Source organism: Myotis daubentonii, chromosome 14 (assembly GCF_963259705.1).
Source record: "Myotis daubentonii chromosome 14, mMyoDau2.1, whole genome shotgun sequence".
NCBI classification, from domain to species: Eukaryota; Metazoa; Chordata; class Mammalia; order Chiroptera; family Vespertilionidae; genus Myotis; species Myotis daubentonii.
The window spans coordinates 58,202,366-58,219,425 of NC_081853.1; the positions used below are offsets into that span (position 1 = coordinate 58,202,366).

The 17,060-nt window shown below is 59.7% G+C and overlaps 2 protein-coding genes across 5 annotated transcripts in view; both read left to right on the plus strand.

Moving 5' to 3' along the window:
* USP4 (ubiquitin specific peptidase 4) overlaps window positions 1-6,504 on the plus strand; it is a 34,884-nt gene extending 28,380 nt beyond the window's left edge. For 3 of the 4 annotated variants that reach the window (XM_059664744.1, XM_059664742.1, XM_059664743.1), the window contains 8 exons: window positions 126-214; window positions 790-1,017; window positions 2,362-2,432; window positions 2,615-2,733; window positions 2,958-3,107; window positions 3,932-4,035; window positions 5,869-5,957; window positions 6,206-6,504. In XM_059664744.1, the coding sequence (XP_059520727.1) occupies window positions 126-214; window positions 790-1,017; window positions 2,362-2,432; window positions 2,615-2,733; window positions 2,958-3,107; window positions 3,932-4,035; window positions 5,869-5,957; window positions 6,206-6,367 (1,012 nt within the window). In that variant the 3' untranslated portion in view covers window positions 6,368-6,504. Of the gene's footprint in view, window positions 1-125; window positions 215-789; window positions 1,018-2,361; window positions 2,433-2,614; window positions 2,734-2,957; window positions 3,108-3,931; window positions 4,036-5,868; window positions 5,958-6,205 lie in introns of those variants that run through there. The other variant, XR_009448627.1, reaches the window with a different exon arrangement.
* Window positions 6,505-7,365: 861 nt separating this feature from the next.
* On the plus strand, window positions 7,366-10,741 carry C14H3orf62 (chromosome 14 C3orf62 homolog). Its single transcript, XM_059664747.1, has 3 exons — window positions 7,366-7,776; window positions 9,223-9,314; window positions 10,412-10,741. Exons 1-3 carry the CDS (start codon window positions 7,457-7,459, stop codon window positions 10,675-10,677), a joined length of 678 nt encoding a protein of 225 aa, XP_059520730.1. The 5' UTR covers window positions 7,366-7,456; the 3' UTR covers window positions 10,678-10,741.
* The last annotated feature ends 6,319 nt before the right edge of the window (window positions 10,742-17,060 follow it).

Sequence of the window (17,060 nt, forward strand, 5' to 3'; positions counted from 1 at the left end):
GTGGTTTTACAGCCTTTTACTGAAATTGCCTGTGGGTAACTCCATACATGATGAACTACCTGTAGGTGAGTAGTGGAGAAAAATACATAAATGTTACAGCTGACCATTTTTCTTTCATTTTCAAGCCGCTACATAAAGCAGCCGTTGCCCGAGGAGGTGGGCAGCTCGCCCCTGGAGCCCGGAGCCTGCAATGGCTCCAGAGGCAGCTGTGAAGGTGAGCACTGGCCACGCTGTGGAGCTGGCCGACCAGCCCCTCCGGGCCTCCCCATTCCAGAGGTGCACAGAGACGGAGGCTCTGGGCGGGGGGCAGGGTGGGGGGCTCTGCCTGGAGAGCAGACTCAGGAGGCCCCTGCTGCTGCCCGCCGTCTCACGGGCCCCTCGAGGACTCTGCCTAGGCGTGTGGGCCTGGCTTCAGCTGAGCAGACGCAGCCGAGCGGGACTTGCCCAAGGTCAGGAGACAGAGTGAGGGTTTGATTCTGATCCGTTGGGATTACAAAGTAGGTGCTTCTTGCCCGGCTGGTGTGGTTGAGTGTCAACTGTGTACCAAGAAGTTGCTGGTTGGGTTCCGGGTCAGGGCACATGCCCAGGTTGTGGGCTGGATCCCCAGTAGGGGGCGTGCAGGAGGCAGCCGATTGAGGCTTCTCTCTCTCCCTCTCCCGCTCTCTCTAAAAATCAATAAAAAGTTTTTTCAAAAACCTGGAAGGAAATACCACAGTTAGACACTAAATAAAATGTTAACATCGACATAGTGGCAAGTTGTGTATAGGAGACTTTTTGTTTGTGTGCCAGGGGAAGACGAGGAGGAGATGGAGCACCTGGAGGAAGGCAAAGAGCAGCTCTCCGAACCCGAGGGCAGCTGGGAGGACGAGCTGGGAAGCGACCGGGGGGAGACCACCCAGCGGAAGAGCCCAGGCCGGCCCTGCCCCCAACGGCTTTTCACCTTCAGCCTCGTGAACGCCTACGGGACGGCCGACATCAATTCACTCGCAACCGACGGGAAACTACTGAAACTCAGCTGTAAGCGCTGCCTCTCCTTCAGGCGGGCTCGTTGGGGACCCAGGATCTGTTTGAAAATACCTGCTCAGCACTTACTGCTTCGGGTTTTCATGGCCTCCGGGTATCTCCAGGAACAGACGTGGGTGTTGCTTCTCTCTGAAGCTCCCCAAAGACTGTTTAAGAGACGCTGAGGTCCTGGCTAGGGAGGTCCGTGGGTCCCCATGTGTGAGGGTTGTGGGTGCGATCCCCAGTCAGGGCTCATCCAGAGAAGCAATGGAGGCATAAGTAAATAGAACAACAAGTCAGTGTTTCTCACTCCCTCTCTGCGTCCTCTCTCTCGAAAATCAGTAAACAAGTTATTAAAAGAGACACTGTGCACATAGGCACACATGTTCACACACATACAGCCTGCTGGTCAGGCTCTTCCGTCCTCGACCACTTCAGGGGGAGCGCGCCTCCCTCCACTCCACCCTTCCCAGCAGGCTCCTGGGTGGCAGCATTTCCCCGGACATGGCTCACTTGGGCGAATGATGCATTTCTCTTTTGCTCCTTAAGGATGCTCATGGCTGTGACCCAGCTAGGGGATGGTCATGGGTTTTGTCGGCTTTCTGCTCTGTGGGGCCTGCCCTCCGGACAGAAAGAGGGTCCACACGGATGTGCGTCGTGTGTGACAGCACAGGGACAGGACGCCTGCACGGGCAGGAGGGCAGCTGCGCAGGAGGAGGAACTGGGTCCTTGAGCTAGCTAGCTCTTCTCCTTTGCTATACTTCTTTAAAAATCTTTAAATAACAGTTTTATTGAGATCTTTTTGAGCTCATTCTCTCTCTGCAGCTCTCTCTCTCTGGGCAGCTTTCTCCTTTTAGAAATTGTCTTGCAATTTCTAGCGATTTTCTGGAACTCCAGTCTGACTCCTCAGCGCAATCTCCCCCCCCCCCCCCACTCCACCCCCACACTGGGGCCTGGAAAATGCCTTCAGGCAGGAGGCGGGCCACTGGCAGCTCCGTGTTTGTTTCCCGCCTTGGGTGGCAGGCTTTCTCTGCCCCATGTCCAGCGTCTGAAATAGTTGTGTCAGTCTTACCTGGTCAGGTTTTCTTACGGTTAAGGCCGGAGGGCAAATCCGGCCACTGTTTCTCCGTTCTTTCAAACCCTATGTGGTTAGCTGCCGTGGTGCTTGTCTGTGCGGTGAGGAGATCTGTGCCGAAGGATGTGGGGCCAGGGGTTCGGAGTTGGCTGGCTGAGGGCAGAGCATTGCTCCTGGCAGTGGCTGGTGATGGCGGCCCGCGCTGGTGCGCAGCCTGAGTGTGACCTGAGAGCTCCTCCCATTGTCGGCCCGTCACTCACGAGCGACACTTCGGTCCCCCACAGCCCGGTCCACCCTGGCCATCGACTGGGACGCGGAGGCGCGGAGCCTGTACTACGATGAGCAGGAGTCTGAGGTAGGCCCGTTGGGCCCGGGCGGCGCAGGCTCTGCTCTGGCTGGGCACCGGGGTCGCTGTGGGCTCCGCGGCGGCTTCTGCTTCGGGCCGAGTGGCGGCACCAGCGAGGCTGCATGGCGGCGGGTGAGGCCGCCGCTGCCGGGAGGCCTGGTCCCCCCGCAGCACTCGCTGTGCCCCCACAGGCCTTCGAGAAGCACGTGAGCATGCTGCAGCCTCAGAAGAAGAAGCGCACCGCCATGGCCCTGCGGGACTGCATCGAGCTCTTCACCACCATGGAGACGCTCGGGGAGCACGACCCCTGGTAGGCCCCCGCCCGGCCCTTCGCATGTGCACGTCACTGACGGCGCCGACCCAGCGACACAGACCTTTCCCTGTGGGTTGTGTTTTCCAGACTGAGAGAGCCTCCCCGTTTGGGAAGGTGACTTAGGGCCGCTGGAAGGGGTGTGGGCTGTGCAGTGCCTCCAGGCGGCGCCCCGTGGCCTCGCTCCCTGCCTCCCCCAATGGAGGTTTCCCTTTTCCCTTCAGGTACTGTCCCAACTGTAAGAGGCATCAACAGGCCACGAAGAAGTTTGACCTGTGGTCCTTGCCCAAGATCCTGGTGGTGCACCTCAAACGTTTCTCCTACAGCCGGTACTGGAGGGACAAGCTCGACACGGTCGTGGAATTCCCGGTCAGGTGGGTCCGGGACTCGGTGTCACGGGGACATTAAACAGGAGGAGAGCTGGGCTGATGGGCAGAGGGTTTGCCACCAAAGACTTGGCTGCAGGGGGGGTGTGGCTGGGCTCCGGGAGGTTAGGCTTCAGCTATTGCCCTCCCCCTCGTCCCACAGGGCGAATGGGATTATTGGGGCTGCAGGTGGGGTCGCAGACCCACCACGCTCCTGTCCCAGGCAGGGAGGGGGACTGGCTGTCTCCTCGGGTCCTCTCAGGTCCCAGAGTCCAGAGTGAGACTGACACAGGAAAGTAAGACAACAAGATAGGATTCCACCACAAGAGGCAGTTTTTAAAATGCTTTGGGGGTCGGAGGGGGTGGATAGAGACATGTATTTGCCCACATATAGGCGTGTCAATGGAAGAACTTAGGTGGTGAGCTTTAAATATTTTTTGGAAAACTCCTAATTTTTCTGTATGTTTGACATTTCCAAAATAAAATATGGGAATAAAGCTTTATGGGGCCTGTTGTGGTTTAGCTTCAACGTTTAAGGCTCCGCTGGTAGTTTCGAGAGTGACCGCCATCTCTGCATAGTCCTGCAGCCTGGTCTGTGCGAGAGCTTCCTCGCCGTTTGGTCTGGGCTTGGGGCTCCCCGCGAGGCTTCTCTTTTGCAGCCTGAGCAGGTCAGCGGTCAGAACAGACCAGGCCTGTCCTGCGTGTTCATCCCTCTGCAGCGGGGGTTGGAGCGCCTCCCTCGGGTCTAGTCCACTGCATAAGGGGGTTGCTGGGTCACCCTGACTTGCTCTAAGTTTAATGTCGTTAAGGCTGTTTTTGTGTTTTGTGCTTAGAGGTCTGAACATGTCCGAGTTTGTCTGTGACCCGTCGGCAAGGCCGTACGTGTATGACCTCATTGCCGTCTCCAATCATTATGGAGCCATGGGGGTTGGCCACTGTAAGTACCGGCATCCGTCCCCTCTAACATCGCCCAATGCCCTCTGCCCGTCAGCTCTCTCGAGCCCCTTCCTGCTGCCAGGCATGGCCTTTCAGCACTTGTGTTCCATAGCTCCATGGGCCTCAGGCCTTTTCCATACAGTTGCCCCTTCATTTGCAAAATTATTTTGGTTTTCATACTCTTTTTTAAAATACTTTTATTGATTTCAGAGAGGAAGAAAGAGGGAGAGAGAGAAACATCAATGATAAGATAGAATATTGATCGGCTGCCTCCTGCACGCCCCACATTGGGGATCGAGCCCACAACCCGGACATGTGCCCTGACCGGGAATCGAACCATGACCTGGTTTATAGGTCAATGCTCAACCACTGAGCCACCGTACCAGGCTGATTTTCATATTTTAATCCAATAATCCCATCTCTGGGAATCTGTCCTAAGGAAATGATATTGGGGAAAGCTTTATGCACAAAGATATTCATCTATAATAATAAAAGCGTAATATGCTAATTAGACTGACGTCCTTCTGGACAAAGCCGGGGCTACGAAGGAAGCCCGGGTCCTGGGTGCCAGAGGGAAGCCGGTGCCGGCAGCCCAGGGGAAGGCCTCTGGGTATTTATAACAGTGAAGAACCAGTAACAGCATGGTGATCAGGAGCTGGCACGCTGTCCATCTCACAGCACAGTAAAGGGAAATGCCGTGACAGGCTGTGAAACCACAGAATCGCATCCTTCTGGAAGGTGGTGTCACAACTACGTGAAAACCAAAGGCAGCCCTGACTGGTGTGGCTCAATGGATAGAGCGTCGGCCTGCGGACTGAAGGGTCCCAGGTTCGATTCTGGTCAAGGGCATGTACCTTGGTTGCGGGCACATCCCCAGTGGGAGATGTGCAGGAGGCAGCTGATCGATGTTTCTCTCTCATCGATGTTTCTAACTCTCTATCCCTCTCCCTTCCTCTCTGTAAAAAATCAATAAAATATTTTAAAAAAAAGAAAAAACCAAAGGCAAGGAAACTGGGGTTGGGGAAGCCTCGGAGGAGACACACCAAGATGCTGATTTTACTTTTTCCTCCTTGCTCTGCGGTGTTTCCCAAAACTTCTGTGTGTGTGGGTTTGCGTTTTTAGCGAAAAGAGCGGGTCCATTTTCTACCCGTTTATGGAAAGGTGTTCGTAATGGGGAGGTGAGGAGCTGTTTCCTCCTGCCCCTTTCCTGCCACCACAGCCAGTGAGGACCCCAGGAGAGGACGCCATGGAGGCGCCAGTTCCATTTCAGCACTGTCATTTCTGGGAGCCTGGGTGGAGCAGGAATTGGGCATGGCTGTTGGCATTGCTGTTGTAAACACATCTGCTTAGAAATAGCACAAAATCAAGACAGGAAGTGTTGTCTGTGAGGGCTGCTGGATCACTGTGAGGAGCTGTTACCCAGCCACGGGCTCTTGACTCACAGCTGTCGAGAAAGATGGGTTGAAGTCTGTCCACATCCGAGCTCTGCCAACACCCCAGATGCCCAGTGTCCCTCCCCGGGTCTGCCCACAGGCTTCAGAGGCAGAGGGCAGCAGTAGACATCCTGGGCATGGACAGGGGGTTCACCCTTTAAAATTGTTTCCCAAAATTAAAGTGTTGGTTCTTGACAGCTCCATTTTTATCCTCTTCAAGCCCTTTTGAGCTTTTTAAAATGGAATGAGTTATTTTTGGCTGTTAAGACACAAGCTGTAAATTACTTCTAGTGTCAGGGTCTGTATTTTTCACTGTTTGGAGTCTTGTTTAGTGCAAGCCTGGTCAGCTGGCCAGGTCAGCTCTCTGGTGGCGGCTAGAGCATTTCCTTTTGGCTTGGCAGACACCGCGCACGCGAAAAACAAACTGAACGGGAAATGGTATTACTTTGACGACAGCAACGTGTCCCTGGCCTCCGAGGATCAGATAGTGGTGAGTGAGCCTGCTTCCCCCCGTGGTTTTCATGTTCCCTGATCAGTGATCCCATCTCTGGGAATCTGTCCGAAGGAAGTGACATTGGGGAAAGCTTTATGCACAAAGATAGTCATGTATTTATAACAATGAAAGATGAGTAACAGCATGGCAGATCCCTGAGTGCGAGCTCAACAGTGAGACAGGGAAACTGGGCAGAACGGGTGATTTTCCAGCCAGTAATGGACGTCTCCCCTCTCCTGTTTTAGACAAAAGCAGCTTACGTGCTCTTTTACCAACGTCGAGACGATGAGTTTCATACGACGCCTTCCCTCGCCGGCTTTCCTGGCTCCTCCGATGGAGGAACGCGACCCAGCAGCTCCCAGCAGGGCCTGGGGGAGGAGGCGGCCTGCAGCATGGACACCAACTGACCTGCCCCCCCCAACCCGGCACACCTTTGACCCCCCCCTGAAGACTACTAGTGTTTGGTCTAAAAACCAGATGAGGAAATTCCCTTCTTTTATGAGCAGAAGAAAAAAAGCCCTTTTGTTCAGAAGGGTTATGTCAAGAGGCTGAATTATTTTCCTTTTTAAGTCGGTGGTGAGACGGCCGTGGGACCTGTGAGCTGCGGCGGGGGTGGGCGCCGTGCGGGGTGGATGGACCCCAAGGCGCCGCAGGCACAGCTGTCAGGAGGCTGCGGAGGCAGCTGCCCACCACTGGTCACCCCCGGAGGCCCCCCAGCAAACACCCCCTCCCTCGGCTGGGTCTGTGTTCCAGCCATCGGTCATCTCGGCGTTTCCCCCAAGTGCAGGTGGTGGGGTCGCCTGCCCCTCAGTCTTCAGGGGAACCTCGCAGTGCTGTCCTGTTGTCCTGTTGCCGCGCCCCTGCTCCCTCCTCCCTGCTCCCTCCTCCCTGCGCCCTGAACTCCCGCACCGAGGGCCTTGGTGAGCGGCCACTCAAGTCCGCACAGACTGGGCCCTGCCCAGCACCCGCCTCTGCCGGGGTCGGACCGGAAGGCCGGCCTTCCTGGGAGGTGTCTGCTGGGAAAGAGCCCCCCATCTTGCTAAGAAGTGAGACCCCTGCCCTCGGCCTGGGCGCTCCGCTGGGGCCCGGCCCGGCCCCTCCCACACGCTCCCAGCCCCCAACCGCAGCCCCGAGGCGGCAGGCGGCTTCTCTCCGGGTGGGACGGGCACAGGCCGGGCTGGTCTGACCTTTAACCTGCGCCTCGGCGGTTGGGGCGCGTGCGACGCCCCAGCGCTGACCATTGGCGGGCGCGGCTGCAGGCGGTGAGGCTCTCCGCGGGGGGCGGGGGGCGGTCAGCCGCGGGAGGGGGGGTCCCCGCGGAGGAAAGGGGGGTCCCCTGGGGCGGGGTCCCCTGCCCCCGGGCCGCACGCGGGAACCCCGGGGCGGATGGAGGCGGATGGGGGCGGGCGGCCCGCGTGGTGGTTCGGGCCTCGCCGAGCCGTCCGGCCGCTCCGTTTCGTGTTGACGTGACGAACACGCGGTCGCTTCCAGGGAAAATGTCCGAGAAGCTGCGGCGCTGCCGGAAGGAGCTGACCGCGGCCATCGACCGGGCCTGGGAGGGCGTCCGGCTCGCCCAGCGGGGGGCCCTGCCGCTCCCGACGCCCGGGCTGTGCTGGCCGCACCCGCCGGCCGCTCCCTTCGGCCCCGAGAACGAGGGCCCGGCCCCGGCCCCCGGGAGCGCCAAGCCGCCGGCCCCGTGCGCCCCGAGGAGGCCGCTGGCCAGCAAGGAGAACGTGCTGGGCGCCCCCGGCCCGGCCCCCGACCGGCCGCCCTGGAGCCCGGCGCCCGGGGAGAGCGGGCGCAGAGACGGCGCCAGGTGACCCCGCCACGGCCCCGCCCCGGAGGCCCGTCCCCCGCCCCGGGAGCTCGGCCTGTTCCCCCCGGCTCCGCCCGCCTCCCGGTCCGGCCCGAAATTGTGTGAGTGTGAGAGCGAGTGTGTGTGTGAGAGTGTGAGAGTGTGTGAGTGTGTGAGTGTGAGAGTGTGAGTGTATGAGTGTGAGTGTATGAGTGTGACTGAGTGTGAGTGTGTGTTTGGGGTGAGGGGTGATGGAAGGCACTCGGCACAACCAGAGGAGAAGTGAGTGTTCAAGATCCTGGTTTTCCAAGTCACATTATTTTTTCTTCCTTTTTTCCCCTTAAAATAAACTTTATTGTCGATGGTGTTACGGATGTCCCCCCTCCCCCCTCCCCCCTCCCCCCAGCGCCTACCCACCCCCCACATTGTTTTATGGCGCCGAGAGAAAAACCTTCATCCTGCTGCCCTTTGCCCCGTGGCGGCCTCGCCCTCGCCGCCGCTCCCGCCCCCCCCCCTCCCGGCCCCGGTCCCCCCCCCGCCCGGCCGGTCCCCCCCTCCCGGCCCCGGCCCCGGTCCCCCCCTCCCGGCCCCGGCCCCCCCCTCTCCCGGCCCCGGTCCCCCCCTCCCGGCCCCGGCCCCGGTCCCCCTCTCCCGGCCCCGGTCCCCCTCTCCCGGCCCCGGTCCCCCCCTCCCGGCCGGTCCCCCCCCCTCCCGGCCCCGGTCCCCCCCTCCCGGCCGGTCCCCCCCCCCTCCCGGCCCCGGTCCCCCCCCCCGCCCGGCCGGTCCCCCCCCCCTCCCGGCCCCGGTCCCCCCCCTCCCGGCCGGTCCCCCCCCCCTCCCGGCCCCGGTCCCCCCCCCCCGCCCGGCCGGTCCCCCCCCCCTCCCGGCCCCGGTCCCCCCCTCCCGGCCGGTCCCCCCCCCCTCCCGGCCGGTCCCCCCCCCAAGCCGCCATCTTGGCTGCCCTGTGGGCAGAGAACGAGGAGCCATTCACTGGCTCGGCTCACAAGTGATTATCCCGGTTTCGGAGACCCTGACCGGCGTGTGTGATGCCCTGGTCGGTGCCACTTTGTAGTAATTTCCCGTTGGCCTCCATCACAGCTTACGTGACAAACAGTTGCCAGTCCTTTTTTTTTTTGTCTTAAACATTCCCTAACACCCCGTCAATATTTTATTGAAAGAGGGCCCGGCCGGTGTGGCTCAGTGGTTGAGCATTGACCTATGAACCAGGAGGTCACGATTCGATTCCCGGCCGGGGCACAGGCCGGGGTTGCGGGCTTGATCCCCAGCTGGGTGTGCAGGAGGCAGCCGATCCATGATTCTCATCACGGTTTCTCTCTCTCCCTCCTTTCCTCTCTGAAATCAATAAAAATACTTTTTAAAAAAGGACATTAAAAAACACACACTAATAATATTTTTCTTGAAAGAGGCTCTAATTCCCCACCTTTTCTTTTCGCCCGGGAGCTGCAGGAAAGATCTGGAGAAAGAGTTGAAGGTTGAGTCCAATTTGCCTCTCAGCAGTTCTAGCCAAGAGGTCACGAAGGACCTGCTGGACATCATCGGTGAGTACCGGTCGCTCCGCCTCGCCTCGAGCAGAGGCCCCCGCGGGCCAGCGATGGCGGGGGTCAAGCAAGACCACTCCTTCTCATCCTGGTCGGTGCATTGGCCTTGCTCCTGGCAGGCTCTGTGCAGAGACCTGCGTGGAGCCGACAGCCTGGGGAGCCATTTCAGAAATGCCACAGTCACAGTGCAGCCCAAGGCCCCAGAACTTGGTGGTTGAGCTGCGATCTGCAGGAAACAGGACGTAGACAAAGCGGGGGGAGTCCAGCTGTGGTGGAAACTCATGATGAAATCTTAGCCCGGCTGGTGTGGCTCAGTTGGTTGAGTGTTGACCCCTGTACCAGGAGGTCACTGGTTCCATTCCCAGTCGGCACAAGCCCAGATTTCGGGCTTGGTCCCCAGTAGGGGGTGTGCAGGAGACAGCCGATCAGTGATGTTTCTCTCTCTCCCTCACTTCCTCTCCCTCTAAAAAAATCAAAACATTAACTTAAAAAATCCCAAAGCTCCGCTCTAATTCCACCACCAAGAGATATTGACAGCGTGCTGTGCGTCTGGCAGACACTTTTCTGCACGTCTGTACGTTCTGTGGGTGAGCTATGTGACCCCTGTTTCCATGACTCATTGCACAGGACACACGGCTCGTACTTCAGGGATGCTTAGCCCTGGAGCTGTTGGCTCTTCAGGGAGGGGAGGGAGATGCCAGCGAGTGGGGGGAGACCCTGCCCGCCCACTGCCTTAGGGCGCTGAGTCTCCTCTCGTCGCCCCAGGAGGTGAGCTGAAGGCCTGGCTACCTCTGCTCGCCCTGCAGGTCAGCGGTGTTGTACCCCACTCTCTCCACATGCCTGAGAGCCGGGACACACATGTGCACCCCTGTATTCTCCTGCCCACAACTTCCTTGGGGGCTGCGGATAGCTGGGCACTTTAACAGCAGAGCCAGAAAGGGGGGCACTGAGCCCCCTTAAGGTTAGGCCCGGGCTCTGGCAGCCGGCCTGCCCTCGCGGACATGCCCGCCTTGTGCAAACCCAGCTGAGCAGCCACATGCGTTCACTTTGCCTTCGGAGACCTCCCTGGAGCGTAACGCTGTGTCCTTGTTTCCAAGACAACACCAGCATCCGGACCATTGAAGAGCTGGCCGGGAAACTGGAATTTGAAAACGAGCTGAACCGCGTGTGTGACTCCTGCGGAGACTCCCCCTTCACGGAGGAGGCCTGGGCGCTGCTCATGGACGAGAGCCCGCAGAAGGCGGTGGAGGCCGACCCCAGCAGCCTCCGGCGGGCCTTCGACGACCACAGCGTGGTCCAGACGGTCCTGGACCTGGAGGAGGACTACCACCTGATGGGCTCTTTCAAATACCACGTGGAGTGAGGGGCGCCCGCCCGGTGCCTCCCGGGAGGCGGAGGCGGGTGCCGCGCAGTCGCGTTTCTCAGAGGGGTGGCCCTTAACTTCCAGTTCCCTTTCGGAGCTGGGAGCCCAGCTTTGTTTTCATTTGCTTTGTTTTGCTTTCCTGTTGCTTTGAAATAGTTCTGACTGTTCCTTGTCTGCACTTGCACCTGTTTCTTTGGTTGACGGTCAATATACCTGGTGCTCAAGGCAGGTGTGGGCTGTGGCCTCTGCTGTGCCCCTTGGTGTTCTTTCCCATGAGCCCCTGCGGCCACAGCCAGTGAGCTTGGTGGGCCTGGTGGAGGCCCTCCTCATCTCTAGACCAGCCTTCCCTCGATCCCCAGCCCTGCCCTCAAAGGGGCTGGGAGCATCCCCGGTCCCCTCTTGACGGCATTCTCATGAGGCCTCCCCGCCACCCCCACTTCAGACACCTGGGCCCTAGCTGGTGGGTGGGGAGGGAGAGGTGCACACAGGTGCCTCCCATCCACCTTCATGCCTGGACCTCATCCATGCCCCTGCAGGCCTGGGGACCCTGAGGCCAGGGTGGGGCAATGGCCCTGTTTGGTCAAGGTGGGCAGGGAGGGAGGGAGGCCAGGACATTGCCCCCGAGGTCAGCACAGCCCCAGAGCTTAGCAAGGCTGACTCCATACACCCTGGAAAGAAAGGGCCTCATCAGAAATCTCAAGAGCATGGCGTTCCTTCAGGAACCTAATGACGGCAAGGCCTGAGCCTCTCGGAAACAGTGGCAGGTAAGTGCCTCCTGGGCTCAGGCGGGGGTTGGGGGGGGAGGCTGCCCAACAGACCAGAGAGCCAAGCAGGAGGCCCAGGGGACCACCCCCCAGGACATTTAGAGGCCACGGACCTCACCCCTGCGTTAGGTCTGGTGACTCCTCCGGGCTCAGGGATCGGAGGGGGAGACCAGGCACCCGCTCCTTAGCGGATTGGCTCGATGGTGCGCCTGCCTGCACCCTGAGAGCCCTGGCCACCCTGGGGCACAGCCGCCACCCACCCAGGCAGAGGGTAGGCCAAGGACCGACCCAGCAGTGAGCTCCCAGCCTGTGGGGCTGGTGGCCAGTTTCTTCTCCTGGCCTTGGCCGCCGCGCACAGGAGGCGGCGGCTGCATGGAGAGGCCAGGCCCCGGGGTAGTCAGCAGCCCAGGTCACCACGGTGCATCCCGCCGCCCCCGCCCCGCCGGAGGGAGCTGGATGGAGGGCGAAGGAGGAACGGGTCTGTAGGCGAGCAGCCTGCGTCCTGCGGGGCCACTCACCCCGCGGTGTGACGAGGAGGCGCCCTGCCTTGGGCCCCCTGATCCAAAGCTCACCTCTGCGGGGGCCCAGCCTGGCCCTGGGAGATGCTGTGCGGGGCCCTGGCCGGGACTCACCGTCATGACAGACGGGCCAGCGGAGAGCGGCCAAGGAGAGGAGGCAGTGGCCGGGCGGGAGCAGGAGGGGAAACTGGTTGGTCCTGTTCATGCATCTGTTAGGCTCTTAGTTTGACGAACCTGCCAGTGAGATGAGGCGTTCACGTTGGGGGGCTGGGTGAGGGGCACGGATAAACTCGCTGTGTTTACAACTTTCCTGCAAACCTCATTGCTCTAAAATTTACAATGTGTTACTTTTTTTAAATGCAGTTGATCCCGTTTGTGAAAACGTATGAGCACATGTGCAGGGCATTGTCACGGAGGGGACACGGAGGGGTTCAGTTTCCTCTTTCCCTGTGTTTTCTAACCTATTGCCATGGGCATGTATCACTTCTGTAGAAAGAAGGAATTATAAAGTTTTTTAAAACCCTCATCTCTGCCAACCAGCCATGGACTCCCTCACCAGGCACCTGCCCGAACTGCCATTCGCCGTGCCCAGCGGTGGGCAGAGGCCAGGCCGGCAGCAGGCTCGGCAGGGCCTCCTGGGGGTCCCTTCCCTGCGGGCGGGTCAGAGCTGCTTCTCAACTCAATCCCCGTCCCGGGGTGGCGGGGCGGCTGCCGGGATGGCAGGGCCCTCACCCTGGAAGACCAAAACGGGGGCTTCCTGACTGGGTGGAGGCGGTTGCCGGGGGACAAGGGTAGAGCGTGGGGCAGGCTGGGGTGGGCAGAGGGGCTCCCTGGCGGCCCACAGATGTGCCCCTGTGGCGGCCATGGCACGGCCCCAGGGCGCCTTATGTGCCCCGCCAGCTCAGCCTGGCTCAGTGACCCCGAGTGGGGAGGGGGGGTGAAAGGCTCAGAAGAGACAGACAAGGGAATGAAAGCTGGGTCTGGGTGGGACGCTGCTCCCTGATGAGGAGACAGCGCCCGCGCCCACAAGCCGAGTCTTTATTTTATAGCAGATGCCACGAGGCAAAGTAGGGGCGTGATCACGTTGTTTCCAGCGTTCTCGTTGGTTTCAACCCCACTCAACTACATGCACCTGAACTCCATCACTCAGGCACGCGGGGCCACGTGTTCGAACCACAGGCTCACGCTCACAGCTACGGCCGATGGCTATGATTGTGCTGGGCGGGCTCTGCCCTCCAGCTGGGACGTGCACGTGGCAACGAGAGGACTGTGCCCTCTCATCAGTCCGAGGCTTGAACCTGTCCAAACACTAACCGCGCCCCATATACCTCTGTTTAGTTTTTGTTGTGTTTGTGTGTGTGTTTTTTTAATATATTGATTTTTTACAGAGAGGAAGGGAGAGGGATAGAGAGTTAGAAACATCGATCAGCTGCCTCCTGCACACTCCCTACTGGGGATGTGCCTGCCACCAGGGTACATGCCCTTGACCGAAATCGAACCTGGGACCCTTCAGTCCCCAGGCCGACGCTCTATCCACTGAGCCAAACCAGCCAGGGCTTGTGTTTTGTTTTGTTTAGAAAGCTGGCAGTTTTCATGGCCCCGATGGAACGCCTTTCCTGGGAACTAAATTGTTCCTACCCACCACCAGCCCTCCATCAACCTGACTGCAGCCAGGAGCACCCTGGCCTTGGTTATTGGGCCAGCGGGGGCTTGGTTTTGTTTTAAAGGTTTGTCTATTGAGTTCAGAGAGGAAGGGAGGGGGAGGGAGAGGGAGGGGGAGAGAGGGAGAGAGGAGGAGGGGGGAGGGGGGAGGGGAGGGGGAGGAGGGAGAGGGAGAGGGAGAGGGAGAGGAGGGAGAGGAACATCAATGATGAGAGAGAAGCATTGACAGGCTGCCTCCTGCACGCCTCCCACTGGGGATGGAGCCACCACCGGGGCCTGTGCCCTGCCCTGACCGGGAATTGAGCCGTGACCTCCTGGCTCTGGTTGACGCTGAGCCCCTCGCGCCGGGCAATGCTCTGTTTGTGGAAATTCCCATTCACTGCAGGGGCCGTGCTCCTGGAACCCTGGCACTGTAGACACAGCTGTTCCGGGAAGTGCCCCTCGGGCCGCAAGCTGGTCACTCCCCTGCCACCTGCCCCTCAGCACCGGCTCCCCAGGGGCCCGAGGAGGCCTTCCTGCCTGGGCACCGCTTCCTGCAGCGGGCAGGTGTGCTCCCCGGCAGGTGGGGCTCTCGGGGGCTCCCTGGAGGGGACAGGAGCCGGAACATTGGTTGTCATACAACTCCCTCCCCTGGCGGCGGGGCTGGGCCCAGAGCCGGCTCGGCTCGGGAGGAACAGACTGAGGAACGCGGGGTGGCGTCTCCCTGTCCCCCCAGTTCCTCTGGGCGAGCCAGGCAATCGCGGGCTGTTTCTGTGGAAACACTGGCTGCGCTGGGATTAGCAGGACCGAAATGGAAACACGCAGCTTCGAGAACAAATAAGAGCTCTGGAGCCTGCTCTCCGCACACGGGAACTCCAGGCACAGTCAGGGCTTGGCTGCCCAGCTGCCCTAGGAGCGGCTCCCCTCCCCTGCCCGCCTCCCCACGGTCAATGCTGAAGCCACTGGGACCACTGGCCGTGCTGGCAGGCAGGCTCTGTCCCAGCACTCAGGGCAGGAGCTGGTCTTAGAAGCTCCTGGGGCGGCTGGGGGCGAGGGGCAGCTGAGGAAGAAGGGATAGAGAAAGGAGAGGCCGAAACTGGTTTGGCTCAGTGAATAGAGCGTCGGCCTGCGGACTGAAGGGTCCCAGGTTCGATTCCGGTCAAGGGCATGTACCTGGGTTGTGGGCATATCCCCAGTGGGAGATGTGCAGGAGGCGGCTGATTGATGTGTCTCTCTCATCGATGTTTCTAACTCTCTATCTCTCTCCCTTCCTCTCTGTAAAAAATCAATAAAATATGTTTTTTTAAAAAAAAAAAAAAAGAGAGAAAAAGGAGAGATCCCGGCCGGGTGGTTCAGTGGTTGAGCATCGACCTATGAACCAGGAGGTCAGAGTTCGATTCCCAGTCGAGGCAGCCAATCCATGATTCTCATCATTGATGTTTTTCTCTCCCGCTCCCTTCCTCTCTGAAATCAATAAAAATATATTAATTTTTTAAAAAGGAGAGAGATGAGTGAACGGCCAAGTGGAGGTCACAGCTGAGGCTTGAGAGCAGAGCCAGGATTCTTTCAAAGGCCAGCTCCAGGTTGGCCGTGGGCTGGACACGGAGACCCTGGCCCCAGCGCAGCCGGATCTCCATGTTCCACTTCCCTCGCTGTCGGTGTCTAGCCACGTGGGTCTGGACCAGAGTCTGAACTCTCGCCAGGTGGCCCCGGGGCCACTCTGCTCAGTGGGCTCTGCCTCTGTGTGGCTCCAGCCAGCAAATTGGGCTCAGAGGCCTGCTTCTCATTGCTGGGCCCAGGGTCCCTCCTGCCTCCTGCTCCCTCACCTCCTGGCCGCCGCTCTGGCTCCTCAGCGCCAGACCCTCCTCCTCAATCCCAGGGACATATCCGAAGGGGCCAGGGGACCAGGGGGAAGGTGACAGACCACCTGGGGCCGTGCCCTCCCCTGCACCCAGGAACCCACCTGCCACTGGGGGCGTTGTGGGTTGTTAATGATCAAAGCAGCAGATGAAAAGGCCAGGAGGCCCAGTTCAAGCCAGTCTCTGACGGAAGCAGCAGGAGGGTGCGAAGGAGGAGGGGCCCTGCGCCTGGGTAGGTCCCGGAGAGGCCATCCGTCCGCCGCGGCCCGGCTCTGCCACGCAGGTTCCTTTTCCCCGGACTGTGGAGGAGAACACTCAGATCTTGGTTCCAGATAAATATTTACAGCGGGAACAGTGGTTTACGCGGGAAACCTACTTGTCAATATGGATCCCGGCCCTGGGGCGCTGGGGCGCTGGGGCAGCCAGCTGGGAAAGGCCTGCTGGAGGAAGAGTTTTGGCCTGAGGCCTGGCATGAGGGATTTTTCACAACTGCTCAACCCTCCTAGGAAGCAACCATCTTTTCTGAGGGCAGAAAGGCTGTTGTGTCCTGGGCACTTTGGGAGAAGAGGGAGGGAGAGAGAGAAACATCAATGATGAGAGAGAATCGTGGCGCGCCCCGCACTGGGGATGGAGCCCACAACCCGGGCGTGTGCCCTGACCGGGAATTGAACCGTGACCTCCTGGTTCATAGGTCGATGCTCAACCACTGAGCCACACCGGCCGGCTTTTCTGGAGCTCATATTCCACTCTCCTTTCAGATGGAACTGAGTGAGGCCGTGAGCACAGGAAGGCAATGGGCGGTGAGCAGGGTGCGCTTTAGGGGTGACGTTGGAAACTCGGATGTTAAGACAGTTGTGCTGTCATTGGCTTCAGTTTCCTCCTCAGACGGCCGCAGGAGTCACAGCAGAGGGAGGAGCCCCTAGGTGGCTCTCGGGGCCCAGGCCACGGGCCTCCCCCTGGGAAGGCAGAGGAGGCTGGTCCAGGGCAGAGCCAAATCTCTACTGGCATCCGAAGAGCCACAGACGCTCCAGCCTCCTGGGACGTGTCTGGGCTGTGTCATGCTCACTGAACCTGGCAGGCACAGTAGTTCAAACAAACAAGCCTTAGGAATAAAATCAACAGAATACCCTTTCCTGCTGATTGTCCGGCAGTGTGGTTTTAATTAGCCGGACTTGTTAAGACACAAGCTCACTGGGCATTGCACAGAGACACGCAGTGCCTGGGCACTGAGTCACCCTGACCTTTGGCTGCTGGGCACAGATGGAACAGGAGGAACAGATGTCGTAACTCAGCAGTCACAGCGCAGCGGTCCTGCTTTGGCATTAAAAGTTGGACAGACCCTTCGATGAGGCCACAGCTGTTAATGCTGAGGGCGCTCTCCACAGGCCTCGGCTTTGAATTAAAATGATTGAACTTGCGCCCTGGCCGGTGTGGCTCAGTGGATAGAGCGTCAGACTGCGGACTGCAAGGTCCTGGGTTTGATTCTGGTCAAGGGCACGTGCCCTGGTTGCGGGCTCGATCCCCAGTGGGGGGTGGGCAGGAGGCAGCCGATCCATGATTCTCTCTCATCATTGATGCTTCTACCTCTCTCTCCCTCCCCC

Coding starts and splice junctions, on each gene's coding strand:
- C14H3orf62 (XM_059664747.1), top strand. CDS start 7,457: ATGTCCGAGAAGCTGCGGCGCTGCCGGAAGGAGCTGACCGCGGCCATC. Junction 7,777..9,222: donor GGGCGCAGAGACGGCGCCAG/GTGACCCCGCCA, acceptor CGGGAGCTGCAG/GAAAGATCTGGAGAAAGAGT. Junction 9,315..10,411: donor GGACCTGCTGGACATCATCG/GTGAGTACCGGT, acceptor CTTGTTTCCAAG/ACAACACCAGCATCCGGACC.